At 42.2% G+C, this 12,330-nt stretch overlaps 1 protein-coding gene across 1 annotated transcript in view; it reads right to left on the reverse strand.

The window, feature by feature from the left end:
• ABTB2 (ankyrin repeat and BTB domain containing 2) overlaps positions 1-12,330 on the reverse strand; it is a 141,015-nt gene that overhangs the window by 24,069 nt on the left and 104,616 nt on the right. The window contains exon 4 of the mRNA XM_082761993.1: positions 627-779. Within this exon, the coding sequence (XP_082618119.1) occupies positions 627-779 (153 nt within the window). The remainder of the gene's footprint in view (positions 1-626; positions 780-12,330) is intronic.

Genomic DNA, 12,330 nt, shown 5'->3' on the forward strand with positions numbered 1-12,330 from the left:
TAATAGAAATAATATAGATATCTCTTCAGCTAATCATTTCATCACTTAAGAGCGTGATAAAAGTACTATTCATTGTTATTAACGTGTCCAGCCCACTCATTTAACCCACAGTTAATATGGGGTGCAAAATTCATTTGAGAAGCAAGAATTTACCTTGCACTAATGTTCAAGATATAACTCTGATATCAAAAGCAGTGTTAATGAGAGCAACTTAAAGAGACTACAAACACTGAATAAAATATCTATGATGTGGTAATGAACCAAGCTAATTATAAATCCCTGTTCAATCCTTGTGAGTGGAGGAGGATTTTAAAAAGGTGCTTATACTTTTCATCAAGGTATCTCAGAAAGCAAAGAATTATCTTGTAATTAAGACCAAGGCATAAATGAACAGACACTTGTATTTCTATCTATATCTCATTCTTCCTACACAACTTTTGGCATGACAAAATCCTTCTATCCCAGCTGCAGCATTTGGCCAAAGCTCCTTTATCTCTGGAGCACTAAGAAGTTGGGCACGTGTTGCCCATGTAGTATTTTGAGATCCTGCTGTCATGAAATACAGAAAGAAGAACAATCTAAAGGTTACAATTACTTCAGCTGCTTATAAAGCTCATTCCACATACTTTAGCTGCCGGGGCTCGCAGTCCAGCCCAGGTAGGAGCAGTCTGGCTGTCTGCCTGATGTCGTCACTGTCCACTGTCAGACTGCGCCGGTGCTCAGCGTAGGTGATAGCTACTCGCATCCACTCCATCAGCGGTGGGAGAAGCATGAAGGGTCTGTGTAAACAAGGAAAAAAGGCATCGTAATTAACATCAGCCTGATATCTGCTCCTGAGAATCAGTGGCACACTTCACTGCTTCCTGGGCCTGCTTGGAGGAGGCAGAAGCAGGTAAAACCCATCCTGCAGAGGCAGACTCCGTCCCTCTGCTCGGCAGGTCGCAGCAGGTGAAAGAACTGGAACTGCTCAGCCCTGGTTATCTGAACTGCTTCTTATCCCAAACGGGGTCGTGTCAGGACATGTCGGCTTTGTGCAGCACGCTGCGCCCTGCGGGAAGCAGGCCCATACCGAACACAAGCAGCCTGCTGCTGCTAGTAGCTGGGCTCAGTTCCCCCAGCCCAAGTGGCCAGTGTGTTATTCTGGATCAGAAGTGCTGTCATCTCACCTGTGTACCTCCTATAGTACTTCCGCATAATCCAAATGCACAGGCTGCTCCACCCCTTACCTGATATCCTTGATTTTTAAAAAATATGGTTGATTATTTGACACTTCAATTGAGCCAGGCTATTTCAGTGCTCCCTCCTCTGATCTTTGTTATATTGTCACTATCCGGTGGCTTTTCACATTCTGCATTTCTTACATGCAGAGCTCCAGCCTCTGTTTTTGCACAACTGACCCTTTGAGACCACTGCAGAACTGTTGCAGCTTTGTTTTTCTGCCGTCCTCCCCAGCAAAAACAGTTGACATACTTTGGACTTAGGGATGAATGAGTAGAATCAAAGAGATGAGTAACATGGAGGCATTGCTGGGGAAGAATACCTGCATAGCATCACAACAAACTGTAAGCAACTTGCAGAAAAGCAATCTAGCTGCCCCTAATTTGTACAGCACCCAGTACAGTGAGGTTTTACTCTGCACGAGAGATTGTAAGCAATATAAATAAAGCAATATAGATAAATATAAAATAAAGCAATATAAAGTAATAACAATCGCAGGCACAGTCATTTTGGGCTAGTTTATGAAGAGTCACCCTTTGCTCCTGTATGAATGAACACAACACTGAAATTACACAATAATATATGGGTATCGTAATGCTCTCATACCCAATATATCTCATCTGTACTCTCGATACACAGTCAGAGTGACCTACTGTTTGCTTGATTTTTTTTCCCCAAGGATACCTGCCACCACGATGCAAGGCTCTGAAGTCCCAGCTGTAATTGAAAACACCTTTTCCCATTTCTGGTTATGAATTTATTAATGCTGAAAAAGCCCCTGTCATTTAAGCATTCAAAAGAAAATAAGTGAGGGTAGAAGATACCAGTTCCTTTAGAAAGTTCAGAGAAAAAAGATGCATACCAGAAAATATAAACTGATTTTGATATTCATGAAAGCAGCAGAATCCATGAAAGGCATTTTCAAAGCTGTGCATCTGTGCGCGCACACATACGCGAGCACAGTAAGAGTAAGCGGTGCCGATCCCATTAGAAACCATTACATCAATAATGGGATTTGTAGGCAGAACTGCCTTTGTATGGCTTTGAACAACCTTCAGGCTGGAATAACTCTACCCCATAAAATACGTGCTGTTTCCGTTCTGCCAGTTGCAAAGCACACTGACAAGGTGCCATTTTCTCTTCTCTCACACAGCCAAGTGTGCTGTTTTTCCCTCTGCTCCTTCCCTTCTCCTGAGTAGCAAAGAAGCATCTACAAAACCCCAGGTCCATTTAAACATCTGATCAATCCTGGATTGCCAGTGCAAGGGTGTTCTTAACAGGGCTTGGTCCTTCTGTGTCATAGTTTGCTTCTACATCAAGCAACCAAAATACTCGGGCTCCTGCATTCTTCACTTTGAAAGCTACCCAGTAGCTCATCAGCTGGAAGACCTTGGAGCTCAGCTTTAATTCCCCAACCCACTTAGGCTTTCTAAGTGCCCCAGATACGCAGATGAATCACTCCAGCCAATATGTAGCACAGCCAGTTCAGAGTTGACTGACTCCCCTAAGGGAAGAGCAGCAATCCCAAACAACTCGTGCTTGGGAGATGTATTCAGCAGTCAGAGAACTTCAACCTCTATCTGGCCTGCAGCAGAGCCAACGTAACACTAAGCACTGAAGGGGGGAGCCTAAGTTCTGGATCTGAACTCTCTCTGTACTCAGCAGAGCCTCTAGTAGAGGATTCAAAGCTCCCCGCATGGCGAGGACAGAAAGATAGGCTAAAAGCACCACAACAAAATACTCAGGAGCAATGAAAAACTCACCTTCCAAGCGACCGTATCTACCACGTTTTGTGGCCATGCTCAGTGTTGCTTTTCAAGCCACATCACAGTGTCCCTGACACTTTCATGCCAGGAACATCGCCAGACTGAACCGTGTCGATCCAGCACAGTCCTGATCATCTTATCAGGTAATGAGCAACCTGGTGATCTGCAGCAAGAGTCTGTGCTCAGCCAACAGAACATACCTTCGTGTCTGCACCAGAGATAACACACACCACAAAGAAATTTCCTTTCTGTAAAAATTAGCATGTGCCAGGGTTATAAGTGGCTTGCATGCACAAGCAGACCTGAAACATGCAACATGAAAACCTGGCTGGGGAGGAAAGGGAAGGAAAAAGATGATTTTTTTTTCTTTGTTTTTTAAAATCACAATATTTTTTTTTCCAAAGGCTTTAGAATTCACATCTCAACAGACTGCTTACTTATTCTGTGCCCAAAGGAGAGCAGATTTTAGGTTGTAATAAGAAGCGTCAGGAAGGATGCTTTTCTCTTGCTGCTATCCTAATCTGTCCCTGTCCCAGCACTCACATTACTGTGCAGGTTGGATAAATCATTATTCTATCCGGAGTGACTTATAACGACATCAGTTTCTACTTTGCTGCAGAGGCTTTACTTCTCCAGAAAATGTTGAGCTTGAGGATGGACTTCCCACTCTTCCTCCTGCCCCCTCCTTTTATCCAGCCATCCCCTTCCTTCACGCTGTGCTGGTCGGCCTGCCAGCAGGAACACCTCCGTGTTACTTTGCTCACTGCCGGTACCTCCGATGAGCTGTACTACTGCATGATCTGAGCAGAGAGAGAAAGATGCAGGTCAGCTGAAGGAAATGCCAACGCTGGGTTGCGCTGCACTACGAAAATAAACGCAATTACTCTTTTTCTAGAAAATACATGCCATTATCATCCCTGTGGCCCTTAACCTGGGCTTCCATCTGCCTCTAGGGAAACCCTGATCATTTCACAGTCTGAGAAGCACTGGAGGAGGAGGAAGGGGAGAAACCTTCATGGAAAATTAACCAGGAGATGCCGCAAGCTAAAAAACGAATTTCTATCTATGCATTTCTGTCCGCACCATGTTCTGTACTGTGCATTTTCCTCATGATTTTCTGACATTTAGAAGCATTTGGCAGCTCATTAAATTCTGCACATGAAGTGATCTGGCCCTGGGATAGTCCCAGTGGTAGTTCACTCTTTTCTCACACAGTTTTCTGTGAAGAATGCCACCGTTGCTTTGTTCAGCTTCTTGTCATTAATTGTCTTGTAAGAGAATAATGCCACACGTAAACTGGGAAAGTACACAGCGGCAGAAAGTAAAATGGACACTCCTCACTTACTGCATGCTCTGTAAAGAAGCTCAATAATGTCTGATGCCATCATGAGCTATCAATATTTTATCCATAGGTTCTCTGAAATTTTCTCCACTCAGAACTGGACAGCCACTTCATTCCCAAGGGGATCAGGTTGGAGATGGGCGAGATGTGCTCTGACAAAGAATGGAATCTATTGTTGGTGGTTTTTTCCCCTCATTTGAACAAAAATGCATTCTTTTATGTAGACATAATCAAGAAGGATGGTGGCAGCAGCACTTGGCAGAGAATTTACAGCGAGTTCATTTGTTGAAAGTGGTTGTAGCTTTTTCCTGGAAAATGCACTGCACTCATTTGATTAGAAATTGCCTAGGAAACAATTGGCATGTGGAGAGATCATGTGTGGCAGTCCTTGAGGATATGCTGTGGGATCACAGACTTGCAGTGTTAGGTCATCCATCACAAAGAAACTAGTCCCCAAAGTGAGCTCTTCGGAGGACTTTTAAGAGCCCTAGGGCCAAGGCATTTTGGCAGAGGGACGTTAATTGTATGCAAAAGAGGCAAGACCTCTACAGGAGTAAGAAGATTATGCCATCTTTTCTCCCCTCTTAGCTGAATGCTAAGAAAACGCAGTGGGAGCTCGACTTTCAGAGGTGAGGCACACCTGCCACCTCAGATGGAAACAGCCAGCAGTCCCACAGGGAGCAGCCACCTCGTCCAGTCCTGCCTCCTGCCTCGAGGTTCCAGCGACAAGACTGCTGAAGGCAGGGGGAGTGGGGGAAGGAGGAGACATTTTGCCTGTCGCCACCTCTCTTCTCCTCTTGTGCTAGTTCCCAGCCGCCTGTTTAGCTGCAGCAAGATGAAGAGGGGGCCAACACTGACAGCAAAAGCAATGCAGACAAATTGTCTTCTAACATATGAAAGAAAATATCCTAATGGCTGCAGGTGAGAATGACAAAATTTGTCTCTCTTGGCAGCCAGAGCTGGTCCTGAGGCACTCACGCAATAGCCTCCCATTGCGTTGTTCTGAATGGTTTGACAGAACAGCTTTTTCTTCCTTTCATCCACAACATCTGCTCTATAAGCCCCCGTTAACATTTTAAACACATCCAAACTCCAGCATTGCAAAGCACATCTAAGTATCAGAGCACACATCGTCTGGGTAGGGTAGGCCGTAACAACTCATCCCCATCTGATTTACTGAAACTACACCCAGGCTACAGGTACAGAGGAATCCCAAAGCTTTGGATCATTATTTTTTGCAAGGAACTGAGAAAGGAACAGGGGCTTCAGTGCAGTGCAATGAACTAACGTTTAAGTTTAATGCTAGAACCAAACTCTATGGTTCAGTCCCATTTTACTCTAAAATAATAAACCTCAAGGTCACCAACACAAACTGATTTACAAACAGCCATAAAAAGCTCTATCCCAGTCTCACCTTTCTCTCTCTTTTCGTAAAGGAATGAACTGAAAAGTCACTTTGCATGTGTATACAAAGAGAAGGGAGTACTGAGACAAGCAGGAGCACTGGGAGTGACTGAGTTAAGGGAAGGCCAAGTGGGTTTTTCATGGCTTTTTCCTAGCTAGGGAACCTGGGAGACAGATGTAGAATGAGCAGAACTGTCTAGGGGAAAAAAGGTGGGAATCAGACCGATCTGCAATTAAATGGTGAATCATGTAGGAGGCTGGCTACAAGATGCACTGTTTGAACTTTACACCCAGATGGAAAAACCCCAAGTATAGCAACAGAGTCCAAAAGAAAACAGAGTAAGGGCTGATTAATTGGAGAAGGCAAAGATTCTGAGGCAAGACAGAGTATCCAAAACCAAACCATGTAATGTCAATGTGGAAAACGGTGGTGTATTTACAGCTTGGATTCTCCAACATTAAACCCCTCTTCAAGTTGCAGAAAAGAAAATTCTCTGGGTATGTAATTATATGTGAATAAAATAACAAGATAAACACAAAATTTGTGCTCCAAAACACAACCAGCTTAAGACTGGAGCTGTTCCTTTCAGATTCAAAATATTTACTGAATTTGCAAAAAGCTACCACATTTACAGAGAAAAGATAGAAATTACTCTGCTGGTTCTGATCATCTCAACTAATGCCACGTCTTTCAAAGCAAACAGTCCCAGATATTCACAGAAAAGGAAAAAGAAATCTTATCACAGCCAACTGGCCCAAAGAGAAAGTTTTCTTCTCAATTCCCTTGAAACAATGATTGGCCCAGGTCTTACAAGATAAAGAGTTCTCAAATTTTAGTGGATCATTATCAGGCTGCTAAGGTCTTGGCTTGGATATGCCATGACACTAACTTCTAGAGTTTAGTGAGTTATCCTTCAGCCTTCAGACACAAACAGAATGAATAACATCTGGATGATATTACATTTATTGGGATCCTTTCTCCACTGAATCTGCCTTCACAATTTCCTCTGCTTTTAGACCATAAAACGGTACAAGAATAGTTTAAATCTAGAAATGGCAGCTCTGATCTTTCTTAGCAATCCTAGCAACCACGGATAACATTTTTTCTGCCCTTGTCTGCAAACTGCACTTACAAATGAAGTGCAGCAGACAAGCTTTACTCCACGTTAGCTGGAAATCAAAGTAAAAACTAAATTCAAGCTTAACAACAACAAAAAAGTGTGAAGAAATCATTAGGAACTCACTATGAACCTTAAAAGATCCTCAAGTCTATGGTTTATTATTTATCGTAATTGCATTTTATAAACTGTTTTAACAACAGGGAGAAGAATCACTTTTCAGTCTGAAAACAAATACTTCTGCTGCTCTAGAATGAGCAACGTGTACTCTAGAAAAAAACACATTTGTAACATCTGTGAGTTGCAGCAGAAGGAATTCTTTGGTTTACAGACAGATGTAAAATAATTAAAACCAACTTAAATCGTATGTAGGTGACGATAGGAGTCAGATAGATAATACATGATAGCTTTAAGTACAACAGTATGGTCATAGTGATGTGGTCAAGGATGTGACTTACATCCATCTGCCCCCTCCAAGCTCACACAGAGCTGTTTGATACCTGTCACTGCCAGTAACCACCTCAGCAGAGATGCGGGGGAACAGAGTACCGCTGCTTCTTCTCTTCTGGTTCCTCCTGAGTCTTCAACATCCTGAAATTCTCCATAAGCGGAAAGGCACTACTGCTAGCAATCAGGCAGATAAACTAAGAGGTGAATTCTTGCATGATTCTGGACCTAATTTCAGTCTTAAACTCAAATTAAAAGACAGCTGTATGTTTAAATTCCTTACACGAAGATCGGATGTAACTATGAGGACAGACTTGCTGTTACACCTGCTGAATCTCACGCTACTTACTGAAAATGGCACTTGCCAACAAGCTGTGCATGTGAGCTTACCTCCAGCCAAGCAGTGGTCAGTTCTACACGTCTCCTCCTAAGGACCTGGCTCTAAAATCTGCTCTCTGACCAGCAGTGAGCTTCCTCACACTGGCATTGAGACACGGGCCCTTCGCACAACAAGGCAACGGCTCTGGTTGGATCAGGACTTCTGGATGAACTGCTCCTTCGCATCGTGCCTGTTAAGCCCTTCCCAGGTCATAAAAAGAAGGTGGCCACCCTGGTCTCCAAGCCACCCATTTTGCCAGAAGACCTAATCGTGGCCCAGCCCTTTCAGAGCGGCTGCTGGGAAGGAAGCAGCGCTTACCTGGACAGGTAGGGCATGGGCATGGGCACACCTCCGCTGCCCCTCGGGCCCGCTGCAGCCAGCAGCAAGGACGCTTCAGGTCTGCCTGCCTCTCACACGTGCTGCTTGTTGGTTTTGATGTTACAGTTCAGCTTCCTACAAGCCCATGTGGCCTGTGCTTAGCTACACAGCAGGTCACAAACTGCTTCAAACTGTCCTTAAAAATCAATTTGTGTGGAAAATCTTAAAAATTCATTTTGTGACCTTAAATGTTGTGTTTTTTTTTTTTTTTTTTCCCCCCTTCCCCTGGGTTCTTCTGGGTTATTCACTCAAAGGGGCCCCAGGGAGTTTGCAGAATGACCAGAAATGGCCATCATGTATTGTTCCACCCCAAACCAGTTTGCCATCTGGGGCCCCACACTGGGACCCACCCCAAACGGACTGGCTGAGGAGACCCTGCCATGTGGTACGAGCACAATTCCTGCTGCAAAAGAAAACACTGATCCAGTTTGGAGCACAGCACGCATACAAACTACATGCATTAAAGAAAAGAGCCTGTAACAGCATGCTATGCGATAGGCAGAGATAAACACAGGCAGCAAGCCAGAATGGGTTGTCTGTTATTCTTGGATTAGCCTTGATCTTGTGGCCAGAAAAACCAAGAGGTAACTCCTATGGCTCATTCCAGGAGCTAGGCTGGCAAATTAAAAAAAAAAAACTAATAATAAAATAAAATACTGTGCTACCTGCAAGCAGATTTATCTGGGGTCACTGTGGCTCTTCACTATCTAGTGCTGCGACTCCTCCATAATTTTTTTTACCCATTATAGTTAATTCCCACAAGCACTAGTAGGATTGAGATAACAGGCCTGTTAGTTATGACTTCAATCTGATTTGCCAACATGCATATGTTAAAAACATATGCTGATTCTCAAGCCAAAACCAATCTGCCAGATTCAATCACAGAACTAATTTTCAGGGCCCAGTTGTAAAATCCTGAATGCAGAGCATTGCCATGCTTATGAAAACTGCCTGAAGCTCCCGAGTTGCAACTGTGTGAACAAAAAGCCAGGAAGAGAAATATTTTTGTGCAGTTCTGGAATACTCAAAACTGTTTAATTAATTACAACTGCAAAAGTTTGCTTTGCTAAACAAAGACAATCCTGACCAAAGCAAAGGGTTTTCACAGTAAATAGGGAAACGTTTCCATTTACCTTACAGCACAAGCCAAAACCTAATTAATATTTCAAAAGACAAATTTTCAAACACAAAATCACGTTATATAGAGGCTAAACATTTCAAGACTAAAAGATGACTCTTTTGTCTTCAGAACAATGGAAAGGTTGATGAAGTTTTTATTTTTTAGTTGCCTGACTGATGTTACACTTCCACGTCACGCTACTGTGAGCACAGCCTTCGTGTAAATGAAGCTCACCTGATGCTGACGTCAGTGTTTTCCTAATGAAATGGCTTTTCACATTCCTGCAATCTGAGAAGTTCCAGAAACTAATTTGGCATGAGGAACACACGAGCCCTGATTTTGGAGCTCTGTTAGGTACGCACCAAAACCAGGTATCCACTCCACCCAGTAGTGTAATTATGTAACTCAGGTTCCACCCGCTGTACTACGATCACAGAGGGTCTCACTAAATAGCCACAATTTCAGAATCCATTTTCTTGAATAAAAGGCAATCAAGCCCACAGGGTGTAGCATTTGTGAATGAATAGGCAGTACTCATCTCAAAGTCAGTGCCAGGTAAGACGCATGAGATAGGTCATTAATGAAATATTATAAGGAGGAATACCATCATAGATGAAATAGATGCCATTGTGGCATTCTTTAATTATTATTTTGCAAGAGAACACCATTTTGTCTTACTGGAAAGCTGTTCAATGACCATATTGCACTTGTATCTTCAAAGGGCTTCAATTTTGTGCCTCAGGTCTTGTCTTAAAATACTGAAAAGAGCTGCTGCTATGCAGAAATGAAGAGTCCTGTGACACCCAAAGATGTGTGTTACCACTGGTGAATGAATGTGTTTCTATGTGTACTGGAAACCGTAATGAGTTATATATTTTTCATTTTGCCTTAGCTAATTATGTAAATGGCACTACATCAGTTTATAGATACGGTAAGTGTAATAATAGCAATGGAAGAGTCCTGAATTTAAAGAAAACAACTAATTTGATCGAGGTACAGTCATTCTATGCCAGACTTGTGGCATAAACACTTCCATTATGTGTTTAATATTGCGAAATCTCCTAGTTTCAAACTCTTCCTGCTTATATAACCATGATTTTATGGTCATATCAATGGATATCAATGAACCCAAGTGGCACTAAAAATGGAGGACATAACTGCTTAATTATGAGATTCTGATAGGTGAACATAACTGGTAGAGCTCAAAGTCTTTTGGTTTCCAAATATCCTAAATTTAAAGCATTAATGCTTTCAATTTCAACATGTGGAGTTGCAGTGTTTCTCAGCAGATGCCATAAATTCCAGCTATTAAGTTTGCTTTCAGCATGGTTACTTAGATATGCTTAGAACTGCAGCTGAGCAGTTGCTTGTTTTGACTGTTGTTGTGTATGAACTCTCAGTAAATGTCAAACACTAATTTCGTGTTTCAGTACCTCAACATATACCTGAGCGAGATTTTTCAGCAGAAAATAGTTTGCTCTAATCAAGAACAACGTAGACAGCACATATCTAAAGTTAAACTAAGAGGATTTTTCCACCTTGGGTATTGCTAGCCTTCTGCCATCTCTACTGGATCATTGTTCATTTCAATGAATACTGAATCACTGTTGAAATCAGCATACCTTTCTCTTAGAAAGAGGTCCACAGATCCAAGTCAGATGTTGTAGAGTTCCCACTGGAATGAATTTATGTGCTACACACCTGCCATAGTTGACAAAATATGAACTTTGTCAAACCTGTTCTCTAGTCTGTCAAACACTGTCAGCTCATAAAGTTAACTCATTTGACTGCTCTCTCAGTTTTTCCAGGAGGACAACGTTGTCCACGTATGCTTTGCAGAATCTAGCAGGTAACTTGCATCTATTCCTCAAAACACACACATTTCTTTACCAAAAATTGGGGGAATCTTCACAAATTACCATCTTGCGAACAAGAGAGATGTAAAGGCTCTTACCCTCAAATCTTGACACAGTCGTACGTGCAGCTGCCGGCACAAATAGTAGCACAAACAGGCAGCCAGAAGCATGCACTGTGGCATAAGCAATACTTCCTACAGAGCAAGTTGTCATACTACCAAAGCTTTGTAGCTCATGTACTCTGAACTACAGAGTTGCAGATTTTATGCTGAGTTTGCAGATGACTAAGTAGAGCAGTGCAGTACAGGCTTGGAGGTAGGTTAGAAAGCCCAACTGTCATCCAGCTCTCCATACCAAGGCTATCTTGTATCCCATCTCTCTCTCTATAAAGGCACACTTCCACAGTCTTATATAAACAGATCAGATAAACATTCTAATGGAGGGCAGGAGAACCACGTTTTCCTATACACAGCTAAAACTCGCTCTTGTAACAGGTTCACCCTGCTTCATTTTGACCACTGTGAAGGGCGCAGCGCTGTGGCTACTGCAGGAACAGAGGGACTCCGAGCTGATAGGGCATAACAAAACATCGTGTTCTTGTTTCTAATACCAAGTTACAAGCCTATTTTTTTTTCTCCTTTTGGCACTTTTAAAACTCTCCTGTCAGAAAGCAGATCTAGAAACACAAACATCAAAGAATATGTTAAAAATAAAAAAGATAAACATACATCAACTCTAATGCCAACTACAATGTGCACAATTATTTTTCTTCAACTTGTTGAAAAACAAAATTATCATTCAAAATCTTTGCCTACTCTACACTTCATTACCTGTTGCTTGAATAAACCTTTCTGTCAACACCCAGTGCTCTGCATCCGAGGTACAAAGGAACAATAAAATGTATGTGAAAGATGGGAAACAGAAGTCTTTCTTCACAGACTTCTTTACCTTGAAGAAACAAAATTATTTGAGAAATAAACTAGTTTTCACTTGCCTTTCTTCACATCAGGTACTTCTGAGCCCTGACTATATGGATAAAGCTGTACTTAGCCAAAAATCTAACACATCACTATACCAGTGTGAACGAACCTTTCTACGTGTAGTCAATTTAAGTTATCTTGGTCACTTACCTTTGAGCAAAGGTTAAGCCTACTGAGTGTCTCAACATTGAGACTTTAGTAGACAAAAAGAGGTTCCAGAGTCAGCTAATTAAACTATTGTAACTTCTCTTGTATAAAGAAGAATGCCCAGATGGAAAGTCATTTAAGGAACATATGTTTCTGTGATGTTCTAATGCATTAA

Source organism: Aythya marila (assembly GCF_965140915.1).
Source record: "Aythya marila genome assembly, chromosome: 5".
NCBI lineage: Eukaryota > Metazoa > Chordata > Aves > Anseriformes > Anatidae > Aythya > Aythya marila.